The 22,668-nt window shown below is 30.9% G+C and overlaps 1 protein-coding gene across 3 annotated transcripts in view; it reads left to right on the top strand.

Annotated features, from left to right (window-relative positions):
- LOC129243916 (aquaporin) overlaps nt 1–22,668 on the top strand; it is a 117,750-nt gene that overhangs the window by 66,139 nt on the left and 28,943 nt on the right. For 2 of the 3 annotated variants that reach the window (XM_054881366.1, XM_054881367.1), the window contains one exon: nt 10,452–10,645. In XM_054881366.1, the coding sequence (XP_054737341.1) occupies nt 10,452–10,645 (194 nt within the window). Of the gene's footprint in view, nt 1–365; nt 1,150–10,451; nt 10,646–22,668 lie in introns of those variants that run through there. The other variant, XM_054881365.1, reaches the window with a different exon arrangement.

Here is a 22,668-nt window from a genome sequence, read left to right on the forward strand (position 1 = left end):
ATTAATTGAGTGCGCCCTTAGGCGGCCATCCCATCGCTATTACTGCTGAGTACGCGTATCATGCAATCACTGCTTGTTCATGCCCATCTTTTGCCACAACTTCTAAAGTACGCGTAGATATTTTGTTGTGCTCACAGATTTTTGCTTATAACACTGCTTGTTGTTGGCCTTATCAGCACTTGGTGACTACGTCAGCAACTCAGGTGTGCCCTCAACATACGACTCAGTGAGTAGTCAAGGCTCCTACAGCACTGCCCTAACGCAAATACTTTAGTAGCAGCAGCGAAATTCAACAGCTGAATGGAGCCACCCCCATTTCAAAACGAAGAAAAAAAGCTATCGCACTTTGGCCGTACGCTTCAGTTCGAAACTCGACTGTCAACCAAGCGCACCTGCCGCTACCGATCGCGCAGCACAACAGTTTGAACAAAAAAAATAGATACATTAAAACAATTGTCGAAAAATAGACTGTAAGCGATTAGCGTGAAATATTTCGCATTACTTTGCGTTACATATAAATTAGCAATTATTCGCTTTTGTTATTTATTTTTGTCATTTAATCGACAATTATTGCAATTAATTAACAATAAAAAAAAAGCCGGTAATATTCTAGTGGATTTTGTCATTGCTTTTATTGGCGTAACATTCGTGTATTGTCGATTGGTGCTGTTACTTTTGGAGATACGCGTAGAATAATTTCGGAGAATAATTTAAATAACAAAAATAAAAGCAAAAGCAATTAACGCAGCATCACGGCGTGAAATTTTGTATTCCAACGAAAGAAAAAACCCATTTCGAATTGTGTAGAAAAGCTGTATCACTCACGAAAGGTGTGCAGTTGGCAGTTTAACGTTAGTGTCGGTGGCGTTATTATCACATTAACTCAAATACATTTTTTAACATCTCACTCGCCGGTCAAATTGCCCACAGTCGAATATCTAAGAGTGAAGCGTTTAATTCGTATGCAAAGCGGCTGCTCAACTGCGTAGCTAAGCGATCGTGCAGTATTTAGTTGCATGGCGTCGGCAGTACAGAAATCTCCTCCGGTAGACACCACAACACAAGTGCAAATCTCCTACGAGCAGCGTGAGAAGAAAACCTTTCACGAAAATACAGAAATGACATTCACAAGGGACATCACCTCCGAGGGTAATTTGAAGTTGAATAATTTTGTTGATTTCGTGTTCTTTTTGTTTCTTTTTTTTTTTGTATGCCAAAAGTGATAAGAAATTATTCTAAGGCAAGTGAGACTAAAATTCTATGTTTAGTGAATTTATGACTGTCATAACCAGTTACATGAAAAAGTTCAAGTATTAAAAAGAGTGGTTAAGTTTCAAGGGCCAGTTTTGATTTTGAATAAAATACAATTTTTTTAGGAAATTATTGTCATTTTTCTTTATTATGATAATATTGGTATGGCTCAATTACGTATGGAACAAAATATCGGCAAATGGCCGCCTTGTCTAAATATTTAAATATAACTGTCATAGCGGTTACAAAAGACTTCTTGCTTCTCTAATATTTTTTCCTTAACCAATACAAGTGAGATATTTTTTGGGCAACATAGTTCATATGCGAATTTAGCATGTTCAGTTGCAGAGTGAAAACTTAAGAAATAAAAAACTAGAAAATAAAATATTATAAGTTTTATTATAGGAACATTCCTCATGAAAGCAATAAATTGAAACCAAAATGAGTTACGAAGAATTTTTTATTAATTATAAAGACTTTTTAATTCCAACAATTCAAAAAAAAATGTTTAAAAAATTGTTTACGGGAGTTTTAATAGAGTTTAGCTTCTGAAGAGAACTAAAAATTCTAATTAAAAATCTTACAAAAAAAAAAAAATTAAAAATCTTCTTAATTAATTTTTTTAATAGTTAAAAACACTTTTTCTTAATTTCTACAATTTAAAAAGTTTTTTTTTCAATTTTTTATTGAAAATGGAAGTTTTAATGGACTTAAGCCTTTGAAGAGAAGTAAAAAAAATTACTGAGAAAAAAATTTTTTTAACAAAATTTTTTATTGAAAATGGAACATTGGATGGAATTTAGAGTTTGTTAAAAAATTAAAAATAAATTAATTATGAAAAAATATTTTCCAAAATTAATAAAAAAGAATTGTTTTAATAATTAATTAAAAAATATTTTAATGGAATTTGGCTTTTGAAAAAAAAAAAATAAAAAAAATTAATCAAAAAATCCAATCGAAAAAGCCTTTGTTTAATTTCAACAATTAAAATTTTTTTTTTTTCATTTTTTATTGAAAATAGAAGTTTTAATGGGCTTTGGTATTTAAAGAGAATAAAAAAATTACTGAAAAATTAACTTTTTTTAACAAAATTTAAAATTGCTAATGGAACATCGAATGGAATTTAGAATTTGTTAAAAAATAAAAAAAAATAATTACGAAAAAAAATATTTTCCAAAATTAATAAAAAGGAATTGTTTTAATAATTAATTTAAAAATATTTTAATGGAATTTAGCTTTTGAAAAAAAATAAAAAAAATTATTCAAAAAATCTAATCTAAGAAACCTTTTTTTAATTTCAACAATTTAATTTTTTTTTTTTTATTGAAAATAGAAGTTTTAATGGACTTTAGTCTTTGAAGAGAAGTAAAAAAGTTAATGAAAAAAAAAATTTTTTCAAACATTTTCATTTGAAAATGGAAAATTGAATGGAATTTAGAGTTTGTTAATATAAAAAATTAAAAAAAAAGTATGAAAAAAAATATTTTCCAAAATTAATAAAAAAGAATTGTTTTAATAATTAATTAAAAAATATTTAATGGAATTTCGCTTTTGAAAAAAAAAAATTAATCAAAAAATCTAATCTGAACAACCTTTTTTTAATTTCAACAATCTAAAAAAAAACAATTTTAATTTGCTATTGAAAATAGAAGTTTTAATGGACTTTAGAGACTTTGGAGAATAGTAAAAAAAATTCTTGTAACAGAACTTTTAATTCAAAATGGAGTATTGAATGGAATTTAGAGTTTGTTTAAACATTAAGGAAAATTAATTATAAAAAATACTTTCCAAATCTAATAAAAAAGAATTGTTTAAAAAAAATATTTTAATAGAATTCAGCTTTTGAAGAGAAATAAAAAAAATGAATCAAAAAATCTTCAATGTAAAAAAAATTTTTTTTTTTTACTTTTTATTGAAAATGGAAGTTTAAATTGACTTAAGCCTTTGAAGAGAAGTAATTTGAAAGTAATGAAAAACAATTTGTTGAACAAAATTTTTAATTGAAAATGGAACACTGAATGGTCTTTGTTAAAAAATTTAAAAAAATTAATTATTTGTTTTATGAAAAATGGTTTTAATAATTAATTAAAAAATATTTAAAAATAAAGACAAAAAAAGAATTAAGAATATATTTTTGAGTTAATATAATTAAAACAATGAAGAAAAAACGTTTGGAAAAAATTTGTTTAAAATTAAATTTTATTGAAAAGGGAAGACTAAATGAAGTGAAAACTTTGAAAGGAATTTAATAAACAATTTTGTAAGTAAACAATATTTTAAAAATTAATAGAAATAAACTTTTCAACTCAAAAAAATTAAATAAGAAACCATTAAAATGAAATTTAGTTTTTAAACGCCTTTTTTATGAAAAATTAAAAAAAAAATTTTAAAAATTAAAAATAGAAAATGGAAAACTAAATGGAGTGTAAACACTCGGAGATTTGGCATTGTCCCCCGAGGGGTGACCGCTACTAGAAAACACCTTTTTCTTCATTTCGGTGTTTTTAGTTGTGTTTTTAATAATTCCGGACAAATGCACAGAAAATGTTCTAAAGTTTCCTTAACATCCTGTCTGCATTTCCTGCATTTGTCCGTGTTAGCAATCCCTATCTTGTACGCATGTGCAGCCAATATATTATGACCTGTTAGCATACCTATAATATCAGGTAGTTCTGCAGTCCTTTCGCGAGAGCGTAAGTATGAATTGAGTCAGTTTTTTGTCGTTAGTTCTACACATAAGTTTTGCTGTTTTGCATGTGGTCAGATTAGTCCTCCTAGCATCCATTCGCTTATTCGTGTAGTCGTATATTTCGTTGTATACTGTATTTAGCGGTTTTGGTATGTTGTTCTCTTGCTCAAAAGGTAGTCTAACAGCACTTTTTGCTATCTCATCTACTATTTCGTTTCCCATAATGCCTTTGTGACCAGGTACCCAACAGATATGCAGCCTACTGTTTGCGGCTAGCCTTTCTATGTCCTCCCTGCTCCGTCGAACATTTTTGGACTTAATACAATATGAGCTTATTGCTTTTGTTGCTGCTTGACTGTCCACGTATATCTTAACTGTTGAGTTCTTTCTTGTTCTAGTGTAGGCTAGCTCCGTGGCTTTCCCCATAGCAAAAACTTCCGCGTGGAAAATACTGCTGTGGTCTGACAGCTTGATAGGCTGCGTTATCCTTAGTTTTGAGTAGTAAATACCCGCTCCCACTCCGTCTAAAGTTTTAGAGCCGTTTGTATAGATGTGAAAAGTTCTATGGCCAGGCTTCATGCCTTTGTGCCATTCCTCTTCTTCAATCGTAGAGCGAAAACTTCTCTCCCAATTAAAGTACGGAGTCATGTAGTCCATGCAACCTGATGATCTCACTTACGAAATATTCAAAAAAATTGTGATTCCCTATTGACTTTCTATCCCAAGTAAGTCAGGTCGAGATACGCACATTCATTCCAGGCCTTTATGTTCATGAACTCTGAAGCACTTTCATTAGCACATCATTTTTAAAATTGTGCAAGCATGCGCAGATTTGTACAAACTTATGTTTATATGGGCATATAAAGTCATAAATCATTGCAGAAAATCGGTAAAATGTTCCGCGTTTCTTGGCCCAGATTCCTTCTCCTATCATTATGGCGTTCTTATCGAAATACCTACAGTGCTTTATCTTAACAACTTAACAAATTTGTGTACGAAAATGCTTCTCTTTTTGTATCTTAAGAATTGTTTTTAATGGCGCAATAAAATTTTGGAATGTTAACAGCTTCAGCAGACGTATATATTTACATACATATTCACTATCTTATTTGCTTGCTGTACTATTAAAAAGGGCAATAAATATGCTTCCATATTATTTACGTGATTTATGATTATGGTTGTGTTTAATCCAAGATAATTTGTGTCTGATAAGTGTAGTTAGTGCTGTTAAAAAAAAGTTGAAATACTATACGTCAGATAAGTTATTTATTTTTTGATGAGTGGGTCCATGGAAAATGTGACGAAATATTCCACTTAACAATTTTGATTGCTTGAAGCATGTTTTTTAGTGACTTTTATGTCAGACTGCGAAAAAGAATAACATTTTTAGATAACCAAACAAAGCTAAAACTAAGCTTGCAGAATTAGAAATCTCGAAAGTAATTTAAATTAAAAAACAAAAAAACATAAAAAATTATAGGAAATATCAAAAGACGCTGGCTGCAGTAAACAAAATAAAAACTTGGAAGCTCGCAACTAAAGTTAATTAAATATTTTCACATTTCGGGCCATTTGCTACGTACAGCATCTGTCAAACGCTTCAAAATGAATAAATACAATAATATTCTTCATTGACTGTCTGACCCGATGGTAAATACTCATGGTGCATTATGCCTTGGCAATCGAAGAAAACAGTCAACCCGGTACTTTTCGATCATAGGGTATGTTGTACTTAAAGCTGTGCCCTCAGCAATGACGCTGAATAAAGCGATGATAGCGAAAGCTACGAATAAGCGCAGAGCGGAGAGCGAAACATGCAATAAGAAAAAAAATAGCTGGGATCTCCAGATTGATGACGGAATAGGGTGAGAACCCATAATGTGGGTTATTTTTTTGAGTTTGTGGGTTATTTATCTTGATTTTATTGTTTTTATTGCCTGCAGAAAATAGTAAAGAAGTGATGAAAATAGACGTATAAAATATCAAGTTCTGAAATCCTTTTCTCTCTCTTGGACTTGCCCCTCTTTGGTTTTGGCCCTTCTTGTCCCAAGAATGATAGAAACAAGAATGCACCCATCAGAGAGTGTGTGACGTCACTTTTGCCAAGTTGTATTGCCAACCATTTGCTCTTCACAATAAATATAGTGTTTTTTTATACCCAAAATGCGAAAATTTTTAGGTTTCGTGTTTGTTTCTTTTCTTTTTATTCAAAGCTACCGAAATTTTAAGTTAAAAAAACTCTGTATTATTGAACAAAAAAAGCGTAAAAAAGTTCACTCTGAGAAGATTTTAGTGCTACTGCAAATTTGTTGATCTTATAAAGTTTGATATTTTGATATTTTTTACTCCTTTTAAGTTATTGCAAGAATATTAAATGTTCTTCTCTCAACTCATCTTATCATTGAAAACTAGATCAAGTTACGAAAACGGTAATCTGGCCATACTGGTACTAAAACGACGGAACTCATTGTCAAATTCGTTGAGCGCAAAGTAACGGTACCATGATAAGCGCCATCTCATTATTCTTTCCATCATGTTCTTTTCCTCATACGCCACGTTTCTCTGTCCTGCGTTATCACATCTCAATTTCCCCAATTGGCCCTAAGACTTGGCTACCTAATTCAATAGGTTTATGGTCATTTTCCTCGTTCAACAGTTTATTGTAGTGTTTGCCCCAGCGGGTTTACCCATTTCTGTCCTTGTAGTTCTGAAGTGACACAAGAAAACGCTGGAATACGAAAACTTATGTTTTAGCCGTAGATTATGGATCTGAGTTTTGTTTTTTCAAGATCAGGTTATCTTCCCTAAATATTTCGATAGAAACCTTCAATTGTCTGTCAAGCGACTTTTCATTTTTTTTTTTTTTTTTAATGAAGAATGTAAATGAACTTTGTTTAGTTTCGTGGAACGCAAAATTCAAAACATTAGCAGCCTCTGGATTGATCTTTGTTAGTGCCAGCAGACTGTGGAACTCTTTACCGGTGTCAGTTAAATGACTAAAATCGACTCGATGCTTCCAAATGGCATTTACCAACATCTTTAGGTAGGAATCAGGAAGTAGTGTCTTTTTTTGTTAGAAGTATTTATCGAGCTCAGTGAAACTGAGAAGGAAACCAAGTGAAAAATTGCGTGCTCTTACTTATTTAACATTTTTTTTGGTTTTGGTGGGTGAGGTAGGGTTCAAAATGCCTTCGTACTTACAGCGACCGTCGTCTACTGCGTCGTGTGGTGTGGCCACTAAAACGATCCCTCCTCTCCTTCTGGGGAGACACCCTACCCAGGACTACTTTGTATATTACTTCGGGAGGGCCCAGAACATCATCCATAAAGGACCAATTCTATTCACCCAAGTCTGAGTCCACCATATTTGTAGCCAATTTTCATGCTATAGGCTCGCCTTCTTGTATCTCTATCTATGAGGCTTCGCTTTTTTGCTCTGTGTCGATGTATTTCTTTACCGCGTTCCAGCTGTGCCTGCGTTCGAGCATTTTGCTGATTATGTTGCTCGGCGCGATGTCGCCAATCTGCGCCCTCAGCGCATTTCTTTCCGCGAGCCATCTGTCACAACTAAAACTAAAAAATCTTATTTGGTATGACGCTGTATAGGTAGACTGATCTCACGCATAGCAACTTATGCTAATTTACATATAGAGTAAATAGAGTAGTGCTCTAGGCTACCGTAGCGTATGAGTAACTCTTTAAAATGCAACAATGCTAGAATACAAGAGAGAGGATTTTCGAGAATAGTTTTTGCGTGCCGTTATACTGGTGCAAATGCCTGAGAGAAATTGGAAAAGGGAACAAGCATGCAAGAATAAGAAGAAATTACACAAACAATACACAAATAAGTTACATCAGGGCGATGTCACACATACAGCGAATCCCTCAAATTTACTGAGAGCGGAAAAGCGGTGCGACATAGATGCCAACGTAGGGCTCTGTACATCGAGTGCAAATTGGATTATGTTGTGATATATAATATTTAATTGTCTTAGCTACTTGACGCTCTTGGTTTTTTCACAAATATGTAATCAAAAACATCAGGTTTTCTTATTTTGTATTTAAAAAGTTAACATTTTTTTTAATAAAAATAATTAAAAATAGAACAAAAAATAGTTATATAATTTCAATATTACCTAAATAAAATATGATTTTTGCAACTTCATTTAATTAAGTGCAGCTTTTATACCACAGCTTTGAATATTTGGAATCACGTGTGAATAAATTTGGCGAACATTTTTATTTTAGTAAAGAAAAACAAAACTCATCAAACATGAAAAGCAGTAAAAAGCAAAGTAGTGATAGCAAAACTATAAACCGGCTTTCTGAAATACATACACACATACATAGGTATACGGGCAAGTGTATATGATTTATCAGCGCCAATATCACGCTTGTCAATCCACAAATCACTCACTCCCCACGGTTGTTAACATAAATAAAAACTAAAAAAAACGTGTGACGTTCCAGTCATTCATTAGGAAGTTGTATTTTTGTATGTATGCATATATGTATATGAGCATGAATGACGCTAGTCAATGTGGCTATCTCTTGATTGCCACTCACTCACTCACTGCTAAGAATCAAAATTGTGGCTTTGTTTATTGATTTGCAGCTTAGATAATGAACTTTTGAAAGCCAAAACATAAAAATGCTTTTATTAATCTTATTGGAGTTTTATATTTTTTATGTACTTTTTAAGAAACGAAGTCTTTGTGGTACTTTTTTATTTTTTGTTTTATTTTTTTATTTGTATGTCTTTTAAAGTTATGAAGCGAAAATTAATATGAAAAGTCATTGATAACTTTCAATGCCAATGCTTTGTTTGTTTAATACTCGAAAATTACATGAAGTGCACAAATACAATACATTTAGGCAAAACTTTTTCAGGTGCTTGAATGGTCTTAATTTTTATAACATATCTACTTTTTATTTAATTTTATAACAATAATTAAAATTTTTTTTTTTAATTTTATAATGGTAATTTTTTAAATTTTTTTCTTATAATTTTATAATAATAGTTTTTTAAATTTTTTTTTTAATTTTATAATAGTAATTTTTTCTATTTTTTTTAATTTTATTTCAATAATTTTTTCAATTTTTTTCTTTTAATTTTATAATACAAATTTTTTCAATTTTTTTTTTTTTTAATTTTATTTTAATAATTTTTTCTATTTTTTTTATTTTTATTTTTATACTTTTCTATTTTTTATTTTATTATATGATAATAATTTTTTCGTTTTTTTTTTTTTTAGTTTTATAATAGTAATGTTTTCCATTTTTTCTTTTAATTTTATAATAATAATTTTTTCAATTTTTTTTTAATTTTATAATAGTAATTTTTTCAATTTTTTTTTTTTATTTTAGTTTTATAATTTTTTCTATTTTTTCTTTTAATTTTATAACAATAATTTTTTGAATATTGTTTTTTAATTTTATAATAGTAATTTTTCCCATTTTTTATTTTAATTTTATAATAATAAATTTTTCTTGTTTTAGTTTTATAATAGTCATTTTTTCAATTTTTCCTTTTTAGTTTTATAATAGTAATTTTTTCTATATTTTCCTTATAATTTTATAACAATAATTCCTTCAATTTTTTTTTTAATTTTATAATAGTAATTTTTTCTATTTTTTTAAATTTTATTTCAATAATTTTTTCAATTTTTTTCTTTTAATTTTATAATACAAATTTTTTCAATTTTTTTTTTAAATTTTATTTTAATAATTTTTTCCATTTTTTTTATTTTTATTTTAATACTTTTCTATTTTTTATTTTATTATATAATAATAATTTTTGCAATTTTTTTTTAATTTTATAATTGTAATTTTTTCAACTTTTTTTTTTAATTTTAGTTTTATAATTTTTTCTATATTTTCTTTTGGTTGGCTGGTTGGTTTAAGGGTGACCCCGCATCGGAGTGCCACATAGACCGCAAGTTGGGTCCGTTGTGTTGGCCTAGAGCTCATTATGTTATATGATTTTTTAGTTTTATAATAGTAATTTTTTCTATATTTGTTTTAAATTTATATTTGTAATTTTTTCAATTTTTTTTCTTTTAATTTTATAACAATAATTTTTTAAATATTTTTTTTTAAATTTTATAATAGTAATTTTTTTTTATTTTTTTCTTTTATTTTATAATAATAATTTTTGCAATTTTTTTGGAATTTTATAACAGTAATTTTTTCTAGTTTTGCTTTTAATTCTATAATAATAAATTTTTCTTTTTTTAGTTTTATAATAGTAATTTTTTCTATATTTGTTTTAAATTTATATTTGTAATTTTTTCAATTTTTTTTTTCTTTTAATTTTATAAAAATTTTTTAAATATTTCTTTTTGTTTTGATTTTATAATAGTAATTTTTTCTATTTTTTCTTTTAATTTTGTAATGACCATTTTTACGAATTAATCACATTTCTTCGTTTTTTCCTCAAAAATGCATGTCCTGCCTTCCAACCTTCAGCTGCTAACGTCAAATTTCTCTTTTCTTTTCTCTCAAATTGCAGATATTCCGAAAATCATCGGTATCAACGATATCACAGATAGTAAACGCTTCTGGCGTGCACTGATTGGCGAGTTCTTGGGCACGTTCTTCCTGGTCGCCATCGGTGTTGGCAGTTGCACAGGCGATGTTTCATATTCCCCATCGGTGCCGCAGATTGCCTTCTGTTTCGGCTTGGTGGTGGCCACAATGGCGCTGGTAAGTGTGAAAAATAAATATTTCATTCATATAAATTGAATTGATTACTCACACACAAACGTACATATATTAACAATCACAGGTATAGAATACAAAAATAGAAAACCAAATATTGAGATATTATTTCAAGCCAATTATAGTTTTCGACCTCTCAAATAAATTGTTAAACCATTCTAAATGCGAGCTCAACAAATGTTTATCGCCGCTCATTGGCAAGGTCAGACGCGTGATTTAAATTAATTACTCACGCTTTTCAATTGCGCATCCCCATTTCAATCACTGTAAAACAAGTTGGAAAATATTGGCAATTAAATAAAATTCAACAGTAGTAGAGAACCTGGTAGGTGCAAAAAAATAAAAATTAAAAAATTAAAAAATATCCACATATTCATTAAGACATGCCGGCGTTGTTATTGAGTGATTACTATCTCGTTATTAAGAACGCAATCAGCTAAACTATGGCAAAATGGGATGAGAAAAATAAATTTCAACTTAAAAAATACAGTACTAAGAATTGAGCAATTCAGTTTTGAATGAATAAGCTTTTGCTCCCGTCCATTACCACAAAAAGGCTGAAAACCACTTTGACTTGAACATACTAGAGGCTCAGAAATTTTACTGAAATATCGTAGATGGAAAATATTATAATTCTCAACCATAATATTTTTCTCCCTGAAAACACACAACTAAAAACTTTGTGGATTAAAAACAGTTCTCAACAAAAATATTTTTCACCCCAAAAAGTCCTGGGGACTCCTCGCCATTCAATTTCTAAACTCGTAGCTGCCATTGGATGATCAGCACAGACGCGAAATAGCTAGGTTTATCAGTTAACCCCCACTGCAAAAGCTGTGGGAACCTTTCAGAGAAGGAGACTATTGAGCACTTTCTTTGTAAATGTCCGGGCTTGGCAGCTAGACGATTAAGGTCACTGGTTGCTCCTTTCTTCCGCAGTGTGGGGCAGTGCGCCAACCTAAATCTCATCAATCTTCTCCATTATATCAACTGCTCTGGGTGGATGGAGGTCTCAAAAAGGTCTCAAGGTTTTGAACCCGAGTGGTAGTCATACACCAACCCAATCGACTATTGCTACGGCTACCATTAAGATAACTACAATTAATAGCAGCCTATTTAGGTAAAGCAAAAAGTGTGAACCATTTTTGTTTTTTTTGCTATATTTCGATAATGAAACCTAAAGCCTGCTACAGGCTATCCTTTCAGCCTGATATAGCACTAAAATGCTCCGTTTTATTCGGTACTTTTTTTCCATTTTTAAGCTAATCTTATAATTCTACAATTAGAAACATTCTTGTTCCTACTGGCAAATAAAAGTTAGGATACCTCGTTTTCAAAAGCCTTTCTTGAGGTCAGTTTGTATTACTAAAGAAATTTTTCAAATATGATAAGCGTTTGTTGCCACGCCTGAACTGTACGGCGGTTGTGATAAAAGCGCCCATCCAAAGCTTCTGACATCCTTTAAAGATATTTGAAACCAGCCATTTCAATTTATTTAATTCGTGATAATAGAGGACCGCATTGAGTGTTTGGTTTAAATGAGCTGCTATTAGTAGTTAAATCTTTTACAAACCCACCAAACACAAAACAAAAATTCTTGGCCGTAAATCATTTATTCCCGGTTTGTATCGTCTCCCAGATTTCTACTCTTTTTTCAACATGTTTGAGTGCATCTGAGTCAACTTCGACATTTATATTGCCAGAACACAATAGTGTGAATCAATTATTTGCTTTCCATTTGATACTGCAAGAGGTCTATAAGCCACACAATTCTTTTGCCACCCGCTCCAATTTTTCACCTTAAGCGTAGTGGTTCTGTAGAATGTATAAAATTTTCTCTTTTTTTTGCATTTATTTTAGAACGCTGTAATGCACAATTGGCTTCAGTAAAAAAAAAAATGTTTATGCCAAATGTCACCGATGCTTTCCATTTCAATTCAACCGGACTATTTGGGACATGTTCTTCGATTTCGATGTAAATTCAAATATGTTGCTCTCTGGTCAAAACAATGAGACACGTATTTTTTTTTTTTGCCCGAAAAAATTTTTTTTCAAGAGTTATCGGCAATTTTGTTTTTCGGCTCAAAATCGATTTTTTCAATTATATAAGAAAATTTTTTTTATTGTTCATAACTTAGTCAACAATGAACGGATTTTAATGATTCTGGGTTCAAAATGATCGCCATTACTTGCGCGAGTGACTTCATGTACAAACAATAGCACAAAAATAGTTGAACATTTTTTATATTGCAAAAAACAAAAAGTGCGAAACAGGTTTTTTACTCCAAAACTCATTACTCAAAGCCAATGGATTTTAGCAACTGGGCATTCAGCTCAATTGAAGTTTGAGGTGTCCTCTTGATTTGGAAAAAGTTAAAAATAAAAAAATACACTTTTTGAAATTTTGAATTTCGAAAACTGTTAAATCTTTATTTAGTCTGACTCGATGCTCTAAATACTTATGCATTGTCGCTCAGTAAAGCCAACTAACGAGAAGTGTTCAGCATTTTTTACTTCACCAATAATTCAGACACATCGTTGTGTTACTTAGACTCTACCTCTCCCTATGACCTTTCTCTAAGAACGGAGATGTTACAACTCGCATTTACTAATTTGTACACCCAAATAAGTATTCATATTATTGGCTCCTGAAACACATCCATTATTTGCTTTTATTCTAAGACTTCACTGCCGATGTAATCACCTTCATTTTGGCTGAGTTTAACAAAGCGCGCCAGTCGTTTCTTTTTCGGACTAACCGGCGGTAGTTGGACACACCAAGTGAAATCAAGTTCTTCTCCACCTGATCTTTCCAACGCAGAGGAGGCCTTCCTCTTCCTCTGCTACCACCAGCTGGTACTGCATCGAATACTTTCAGGGCCGGAGCGTTTGTATCCATTCGGACGACATGACCCAGCCAACGTAGCCGCTGGATCTTTATTCGCTGCGGTATGTCTATGACGTCGTAAAGCTCATACAGCTCATCGTTCCATCGTCTGCGATATTCGCCGTTGCCAACGTGCAAAGATCCAAAAATATAAGGTCCAGATAATATTTCAGCTAACCACATTTAAAATTATACAAAGTTGAGTTATACCGATGGTCAAGATATTGAATTTACGATATTTCAATGTTTTTCCATTAGAGTTCCTACAATACATTTGATATGCGTAATGAGGGAGGAGAGCCTTCTTAAATTCTAATAAAAAAAGCGGACATTTGCAGTGCCTCAAATTCCCGTTGATTTTGGATAATTTTTTTCCGAGCAGAATTGCGCATTTTCTCCATAAAACGGAGAAATTGGACTAAGAAAAGATGTCATCACCATAAATTTCTAGAGCTGTAGCGTGGAACATGGGGCCACAAAGAAAAGATGTACTCAGGGAAAAAATATGAAAAAATCAGCTAGAATTTTCTATTACTTCAAACCTGTACTGCATACCCTATTTTTCCATTTCTGATTAAAAAGTTTGATGGAAATTTTTTTTCAATTTTCATAAAACCAAGGCGAATCTATTAAAGGTGGTGTTGGTAAATCAGCTGATTTGTTTTTTTTCTTTCGCTGTGTTCATGTGGCTGTCAGCACAGAATGAAACAAGGCGAATTAACTTTTTGTTCTCTACTTTTCCAATACTTTGCCATGACAATCAAACGTACAAAACATTGTTGTTGGTCTAGTGCCACACTCTTGTATAGAAGCATTCTGAACTGCAAAAAACTTAGCAAAAATTTACATTTAATGTAAAATTCGAATTAAATGAAATATTAGGAATTTAATAAATAAAAAGATTTAAAAAATTTTTTTTAATATATTATTTATAAAATTTCAATATTTATTGATAAATATTCCTTTTATTTTGGTATTTACATATCTTAAAAAATAAGTAGCTACAGTCGTATTTAAGCCCTAAAAAAAGGAAACAATTTAATATTTCCTTTACCAAACCCTTTTACAGCTTTTTGAATTTTCTATCTAACAAAAATAAAAATTTGGAAAAAAATTATTGAAATTTTAAAATTTAAAATTAATTTTTTTTATTTTTATGTACATTAAAAATTTTAATTTTTTATCTAAAATATTTATTTAGAATCTAGTAGCGCTTAAGGTTTGCTTTCCCATAAAAGCACAATTTTCACCTGCCCCAGTTTTAATGCTAAATTAATTTGCATGCTTTCATAAAATGTCCACACTTCTGTTATGATTCTTTCAAGCAAAAAATAGCCCATTATTCTGAGCGCACGCCTCCACTGTGCAGTGACTGTTTAACACACTTAATAAACGAGTAATGAACTCATATTTAGGCCTAAGCCACATATTTCTAAGGCATTGGCATTTACTTTTCAGACTTCTCAGACTTGTTTAACCAGCTGCTAAGTATAAAAGCAAAAATTAAGACAATTAACTGAAAATAAAATAATAAAATTGGAAGCATGAAAACATTTTTTAAATGCGTTCGTCGAATTGCGAACAAAAAAAAAAACAAGATCACCAGCGTGGCAAGTGCAACGCGCAAAACAACAAAACAAACGACGAAAACAAAAAACAAAAAAACAGCCAAACTAAATGGCTGACAAAACTACATTTTCTGTGAATGAGAACGCAAATACGAGTAGCGGCGCATGCGTGACTGCAACCGCTAAACGCATGGCATTAAAGCGAATATCAGCAACTAAATCTTTCAACTGATTTGTCAGCGAACGCCAACTAAAACGCTTGCAACGCTTAATTACGCGTGCGGGCAAACACACACGCACGACCAAAGCAATCTGCCAGCACAAAGCGATTGCGTGCAAAGAAGTTCTAGATTGAGGTAAGGCGCGTGGTGGATCTGCATGAAGTGCGGTGCGGTGCGGTGCGGTGGGGCATAAATGGCAGGCATTTGCCGTAATTAGCATTAATCAGCGCTCGGTTAGTCGCTCGCTCGCTAAGTTACTCGCCCAACTTTGACAATTATCGAATTATGCTTTTTTCATTGCGTTCAATCTTGCAATCTTGTTGTTTCTATTGTTGTTGTTGCTGCTGGCTATGATACGATGGCTGGCAGCTCGTCGCGGTTCACTGTACGCACCTGTAGCATTGAAAATTTCAATATTACAAATGTCAGCGCAATAATGCATTTGACAAAGAGTAATTGCTCGAACATTTCTTAAATATATCCTGCAGTTAATTATCCGATAAAAGTTGGGATGCAGAGCGGAGAAGGCGGCGGCGATTCAAACTGTGGGCATTCAAATTCAAATTCAAATTTAAATTCAAATTTTATAAAAAATTTTCTTATAGACAAACCAAATTTAAGTTCCAGTTTAAATTTATAATTGGAAGTTAAAAAATTCAATATTCGAATTTCTATATTCAAAATCCATAATTCAATATTCAAATCCAAAATTCAACATTCAACATTCGAAAATCGAAATGCAGAATTTGGAAATCAAAATTCAGCGGTCAAAATTCAAAATTCAAATTAAATACTTTAAGGTACCAGTTCCATTCATAATTCGAAATTCAAACATTAAATAAATTCAAATAAAAAATCCAAGAATTCAAATTTTTAAATTTCAAGCTCAAAATTCGAAATTTAAGACTTAAAATTTAAAATTCCAAATTTAAAAGTCATTTACAAAGCCGAAATTCAGTTCTCAAAATTCGCAATTCACAATTCAAAATTTCAGTTTCGAAATTCAAAATTCAAAGTTCGAAATTTAAGATTCAAAGTTTGAAATTCAGAATTCCTAAATCAAATTAAACAAGATTCAAAATGAAAAAGTTTAAGTTCAAAAACTAAGGTTCAATGTTTAACATTCCAAATTCAAAACTCAAAAAACCAAACTGCAGATTCAAAATACAAAAAGTCAGAGTTCCAAACTCCAACTCTAAAATTCAAAATTTAGAGTTCCAAACTATAAAATTCAAAACTCAAACTCTGAAATTCAAAATTCTTGCTTCCAAATTTTAAACTCTAAACTCAAAATTCAAAATTCATAGCTCAAAATTTTAAATTTCAAAATTCAAATTTCGAAATATAAGATTCAAAGTTAAAAATTCCAAATTCAAATATCAAATTAAAAGTCCAAAATTCAGAGTTCATGGTTCAAAATTTCACTTTCGAAATTGAAAGTTCGAAACTCAAGGTCCAAATTTTTCAAAATCAAAATTCAAAATTTCAAAATCAAGTTAATGAGGGTTCAAAATGAAAAAATAAAAATCTGCCGAATCTATTCAAACTCCAAATACAAAATTCGAAATTCAAAACTTAAAACTCAAACCTCAAATTTCAAAATTCATTGTTAGTAATCCAAAATTCAAAGCTTAGAATTCACAATTCAAAATTCAGAACTCATAATTTAAAGCTTAAGAATCAAAAACCAAATTAAAATATCAAATTCAGGTTTCAAAATTCAAAACTCAAAACTCAAAGTTCAAAATTCAAATTCCAAAACTCATAGTTCGAAATCCAGATTTCCAAGTTTAAAATTCAGAAGTCAAAATTCAAAATTTGTAATAAACACTTTTCAGTTTCAAATTCAAATTTCAAATTTCGAAATTGAAGATTTAAAACTTATAATTCATAATTCCAAATTCAAAATTATAAAATCAATAACAAAAATCCAAAACTCAAAATTTTTATTCGAAGCTCAAATTTTCGCATTCTAAATTCAGAATTCAAAAATCAAAAATCAAAATTCAAAAACCAAATTCAAAAATAAGAACTCAAAATTAAAAATTCCAAGCTGAAAACCAAAAATTCAAAACTCAAAATAGAAATTTCAAACTTCGGAGCTCAAAACTAAAAATTCAAGCCCCAAAATTCAAACCTCAAAATCTTAACTCAAAGTTTAAGATTCAAGGTTTGAAATTTCAAATCCAAAATTCAAAAATTAAAACTCAAAAATAAAAAGTTCAAACTAGTTCACTAACTCAAAATTAAAAATACAAAACTCAAAATAAAAAACTCAAGCCTCGGAGCTCTAAACTAAAAATTCAAGCCCCAAAATTCAAAAAGTTTTATTCAAAATCTAAAATATTCAGAATTCAAAAAATCAAAATCTCAAAATTAAAAATTCAAACCCCAAAACTAAACAATTTTATTTCGAAACCCAAAATTTTAAATTAAGATTTCAAAAATCAAATCTCAAAATTAAAAATCCAGAATTAAAAAATCAAATCCAAAATTGTAAGCTCAAAATTCAAAGCTTTTAAATTCAAAATTCAATATTGAAATTTAGAGTTCAAATTTGATTGAAATTCTATTAAAAGTTGAAATTTTTTATTGAAAGGATACATAAGAAGAAGAGAAAGAAGTGCAAATTGTACGACCTTACCCCCCAGGTAGTTATACTTCAATTCAGATATTGAGAATATTATTATATTCGTTATTTGAAAATAAATATTTAAGCTTTATCTGAATCCGATAGGGACAGGGACGCTTAAGGAAGGTTGCGAGTCTGTTGAAGGGCTTTGAAAAGTTTTGCTTCGGTGCTGATGAAATATTCGTCTTAGTTCAAATTATAATTGGGTGTAGTTATACACAGTAGAAGCTGGTAATTGAGGTTAAACCACTCTTTTCAAAAATTATCTGCTTTTTTAGGGGAATTTTACATATTTGACTTTGCTACAAGAAGAAGTGCTTGTGGTCACAAGGGTAGGAGCAGGCTTTAGAGCTAAATACCCGTTGCTCTCCGTTCTGTGGGCAAAGCATTCTCAAAAGCTTTTTTTTCCGCCATGATGCTCGTCGCAATTGCGTTTTAATAAATACTGAGCCTACTTTACAAAACTCACTCGATTTCGACCACTGGACCATAATAGGACCAACAACAACAACAGGTCATAAAAAGGCATTCAGTTAAATAAACAATAGAAAAAATCTGTATAAATAAAAAGTAAAGGGTAAAAAATATCCAAAAATAGTTTAAAATTATTTTGAATTTTAATTGCATGCTTGATTGCCTAAAATTGCAACCTCAGTTTTCAAATGTGATCGCTGGCTTTTTGCCTTCACGCAGCTCAAGTATATCCATGCAACATTAGTAATAATATTATATGTGTGTGTACCCTTGTTGTTGTAGGTAAGAACATTGCGGCCAGTAAATTAAAGTTATCAACCAACCCAGCTTTACATCACTCAACTAGACAAGCCCATTGTTCTCTTTTGTTGTTCTTTTTGCATTTGTTGTTTCGTTCGCATGTTGATTTATGTAATATCATTTACCGTTGAATTTATGTACGTGTACGTGCGAGTGTATTTGTTCGGACAGGTGTTTCATTAAAATCTTATTTTGTTTTTCCCCATTACTTCGCTAGGTGGGCCGCCCAATTTAATTACCAATCGCAATTAAAGCACGCAAATTTATGAAGCATGAAATACCACGGCCACTTCACTTCACCCACACAGTAGGCATTCGATTAAAGTTAACATATAACAGTTTAATGAAAATAGGAGTATCGCGTAATAATGGCAATAAAGATAACAGTGTGTGCGATAGTATTACCGTTGCTAATTGTACAATATTTGCGTAGAGTATTTGCATAAACGTGAGTCGTCATGTGATGTTGTGCGCAAAAGGCAAACATTTCTGCAACGTCAGGCAACCAGAGGCTTTGATGTGCCGAAATGTGCAGAAATTGTTGGTAGATAACTTTTTATCTTGTCCTTACTCGAAAAGGGTTGGTTGGCTTTCTTTGTTAAATTTTTAAATCTTATCTATGCACTGACTTTTCCCTATCTATAAGCCCTGAAGAAAATTCTGCAAAATTGGGGCTAAAAATCTTAGTTAAGTGAGGCCTTGTGCATAGAGGTTTACCTTTTGAATTGCCTTACAACATCTTGCTGATGTAAAACTGAGTAATAGAGTTGCACATTTCCTTCTTCTTTCCTTTTATGCCATGAGCAACTAACCCACTAACATTTTTTCTTGCTTCCATAGGAGGAGTTGATGAATATCAGCCTGTTTAAAGCAAAAAAGGCTACCGAAAGGTGGCGAATATACTGGTTTAATTTATAGGTATAGCATTCAGGTAATTTGGTTGGTTTGACTTGGCAAACAGAGGCGGTATGCTTTAAATTGCCTGACTAAGGCGACTTTCTCAGTCAACACCATGCAAAAGTCCAGACAGTGAAACTTTTTCTGGAGTACTGAAAAAGTTACGGGCATGCTTAAGTCACAACAGATTTACTCAAAAAAATAAAAAGAGTAAAAGCTTTAAGCTTTAAATATTAAGAGAAGAAGATAGCCGTCGATAGCCGAGCGTACTGATCCCACAAAAGAATATAAAAATCACACTTTCCACCAACAATAAAATTTGCAGCTTCCATTGTATGCCAATAAAGAGAAAATTCGGTATATTTTACAGTTATTCTTTAATAGACGCGAAAATTCAAGCCAGACCACTGAAATTGTGAATGGTGTTTATGGTGCCGATACTGTAACAGCTAATTACGTGCACTTTGGTTTTCCGTTCAAGCATTTTTGATGTCGAAGAAAATGTCAATAAAATCCCAGAAATACTCGGCATGTCGCCACTAGTCGTGGCATCCCCAAGGATGCGCAAAAATAATGAATTTCTTAGTACAAGAAAAAACCAAAATAAAAAAATTTAATAACAATTTAATAATTTTTAGAATCACTCGTTTAGGAGAATTTTGATATATTTTTTTAAAGTGAAATATTTTTGGTTCGTTTAACATTTTCATACAGATTTTTGTTTTGCAATTTTTTAGGGTAAAATATACTTTCAACAAAAATTTTTTGGGAAACAAATTATATTTTTTTGTCAAAATTTTTACAAAAGCAATTTTTCCCCCGTTTCCTCCCTAAATTGCTTGTCATATATTTTTCTTTATTAATAATTAATTCCGCCGCCGTAGCCATGCGTGACTATTATTCGGAATTCAGAGAGAACGTATTTAGGTTCGAATCTCGATAAAAGGCAAAATGAAGGAAAAGTTTTTCTAATAAAGTATTTTTCTTACTATTTTTTCATAAAATACATACGGTTAGGAACAGAAGTAAGTATACACCGGATACGTTTTCAGTTTTCCCCCAAAACGATTCCTTCCAAAAATCTTATATTAGTTATAACGAAATTGTCTTTTATTTACATGAATGAAATACAAAAATCATATTTAATCCAAATAATGGCAAAATTTTAAAAAGGAACAAAATTATAGCTTATTATATTAAACTTTATAAAAATTTATGTATCAAAAGTAAGTATACAGTTCATCATATTATTAATTTGTGAATAAATCGCTTTAAGTCGTGATGCATTGATTTCACCAAGCTTTCAGTTACAGCTGGTGGTATTTTATTCCATTCCTCTTGAAAGAAGGTTTTCAGTTGATCCTTATTTCTAATCGGATGTTTACGTATTTGCCGCTTTAAATATTCCTATAAATGTTCGATTGGGTTGGTATCCAGGAACTGTGGCGGTGTTTTCAGCTGTTTTCGCACATTGTATAACAGCCACTCTCGTACAATGTTGGATGTGTGCTTGGGGTCATTATCCTGCTGGAAGATAAACGTTCCTCCAAGGCCCAATTTCGTAGCGCTTTCTTTTAAAATATTTTTCAAAATATTTAAATAACCATATCGGTTCATAATATTTTCCATAATTACCAAGTTTCCAACCCCGTTATACATCCCCAAACCATCACAGAGCAACCTCCATGTTTCACAGTACCGGTCATATTGTTTGCATCCAATTCCGCGTTAACTTTTCTCCAAACTTTTTCACGGCCATCAGATCCACAGATACTGAACTTACACTCATCAGAAAATATGACTTGGTTCCGAAACGTTTGGTCATATTTTTCATGATCTTTTGCGAATAAAATCCGTTTACTCCGATTGACACTACTCACAAAGGGCTTTTTCCTAACATTGCGCCATGATAACCAGCACTATGCAAAACCCGGCGTATAGTTTGGGTGCTAAATTGTTTTCCAGTCTAATTTTCAACTTCAGATTTCAATTTGGGGACACTTATTTTGGGGTTTGTCCTGATTTTCCGTACGACTAAGCTTTTTTCTCTGGGACTTAAAAGCGGCGGACCCCCACAACGCTCTTTATTAGTGGTGCTTTCCACACTTTTATATTTATTCACAATCTTTTGAACTGTAGCAAAACTCTTATCTATCAAACGACCGATTTCTCGCAATGATTTATGTTCCTTATGATATTTTATAGTCAGTTTTTTTAAATCATCAGAAAGCTCTTTTCCTCTTGGTGCCATTACTAAAAATGTCGCAAAAATTTATACAAAACGTACTTCCCTCCATTTTTATACTCACTTTAATTATTTCCTTGTAATAGCTTTAACTTTTTTAATCATACGTAAAAATAAATAACTTTTGTGACATAAATTTCGCTGGCATCAAAGACAAAGCAAAGCGTGAATAACGGTACCTAAAATTTACAGCTTAATTAAGGCGCATATGAAAGCTTATCCCAGTACACAATTACCATGTGTATAATATTTTAATTACATATTAAGGAAAGCGGTAGCGTCAAACAATTCCATAAATCAGGCTCCTGTATACTTATTTATGTTACTAACTATATGTTTTTTTTTCCTTAATTTATATTATAAAAAATGTATACAAATGTTGAAAAAAACAGAAGATATTTCATTCTAAAAAGCTCCAAACCAAAATTTTCAATATTTACTAAGTCTAAATTACTTACTATTGTAAATTATAAAAATGTTTGTCCTTTTTGAAAAACATCTCCCTAAGTTTTTCGTCTGATTTTTTTATGAATAATTTTTCCAATCAATATTTTCCCAATAAAATTTTATATAAAGTATATTTTATTCAAAGAAAATAATGAAAAATTTATGAAAATGCGAAAAGGAGCCGAAGATATTTCGTTTTAAATAACTCTACCAAAATCTTCAGCATTTAAGGGGAGTTTCTAGTCCAAAAGCCCGAAAATGTGCGTAATTTCATGAATTTTTTTTTTTGAGAGTAAATTTTTTTTTTAAAACTTCTGTGGCATTTATTTGTCTATAT

Source organism: Anastrepha obliqua, chromosome 4 (assembly GCF_027943255.1).
Source record: "Anastrepha obliqua isolate idAnaObli1 chromosome 4, idAnaObli1_1.0, whole genome shotgun sequence".
Lineage (NCBI taxonomy): Eukaryota > Metazoa > Arthropoda > Insecta > Diptera > Tephritidae > Anastrepha > Anastrepha obliqua.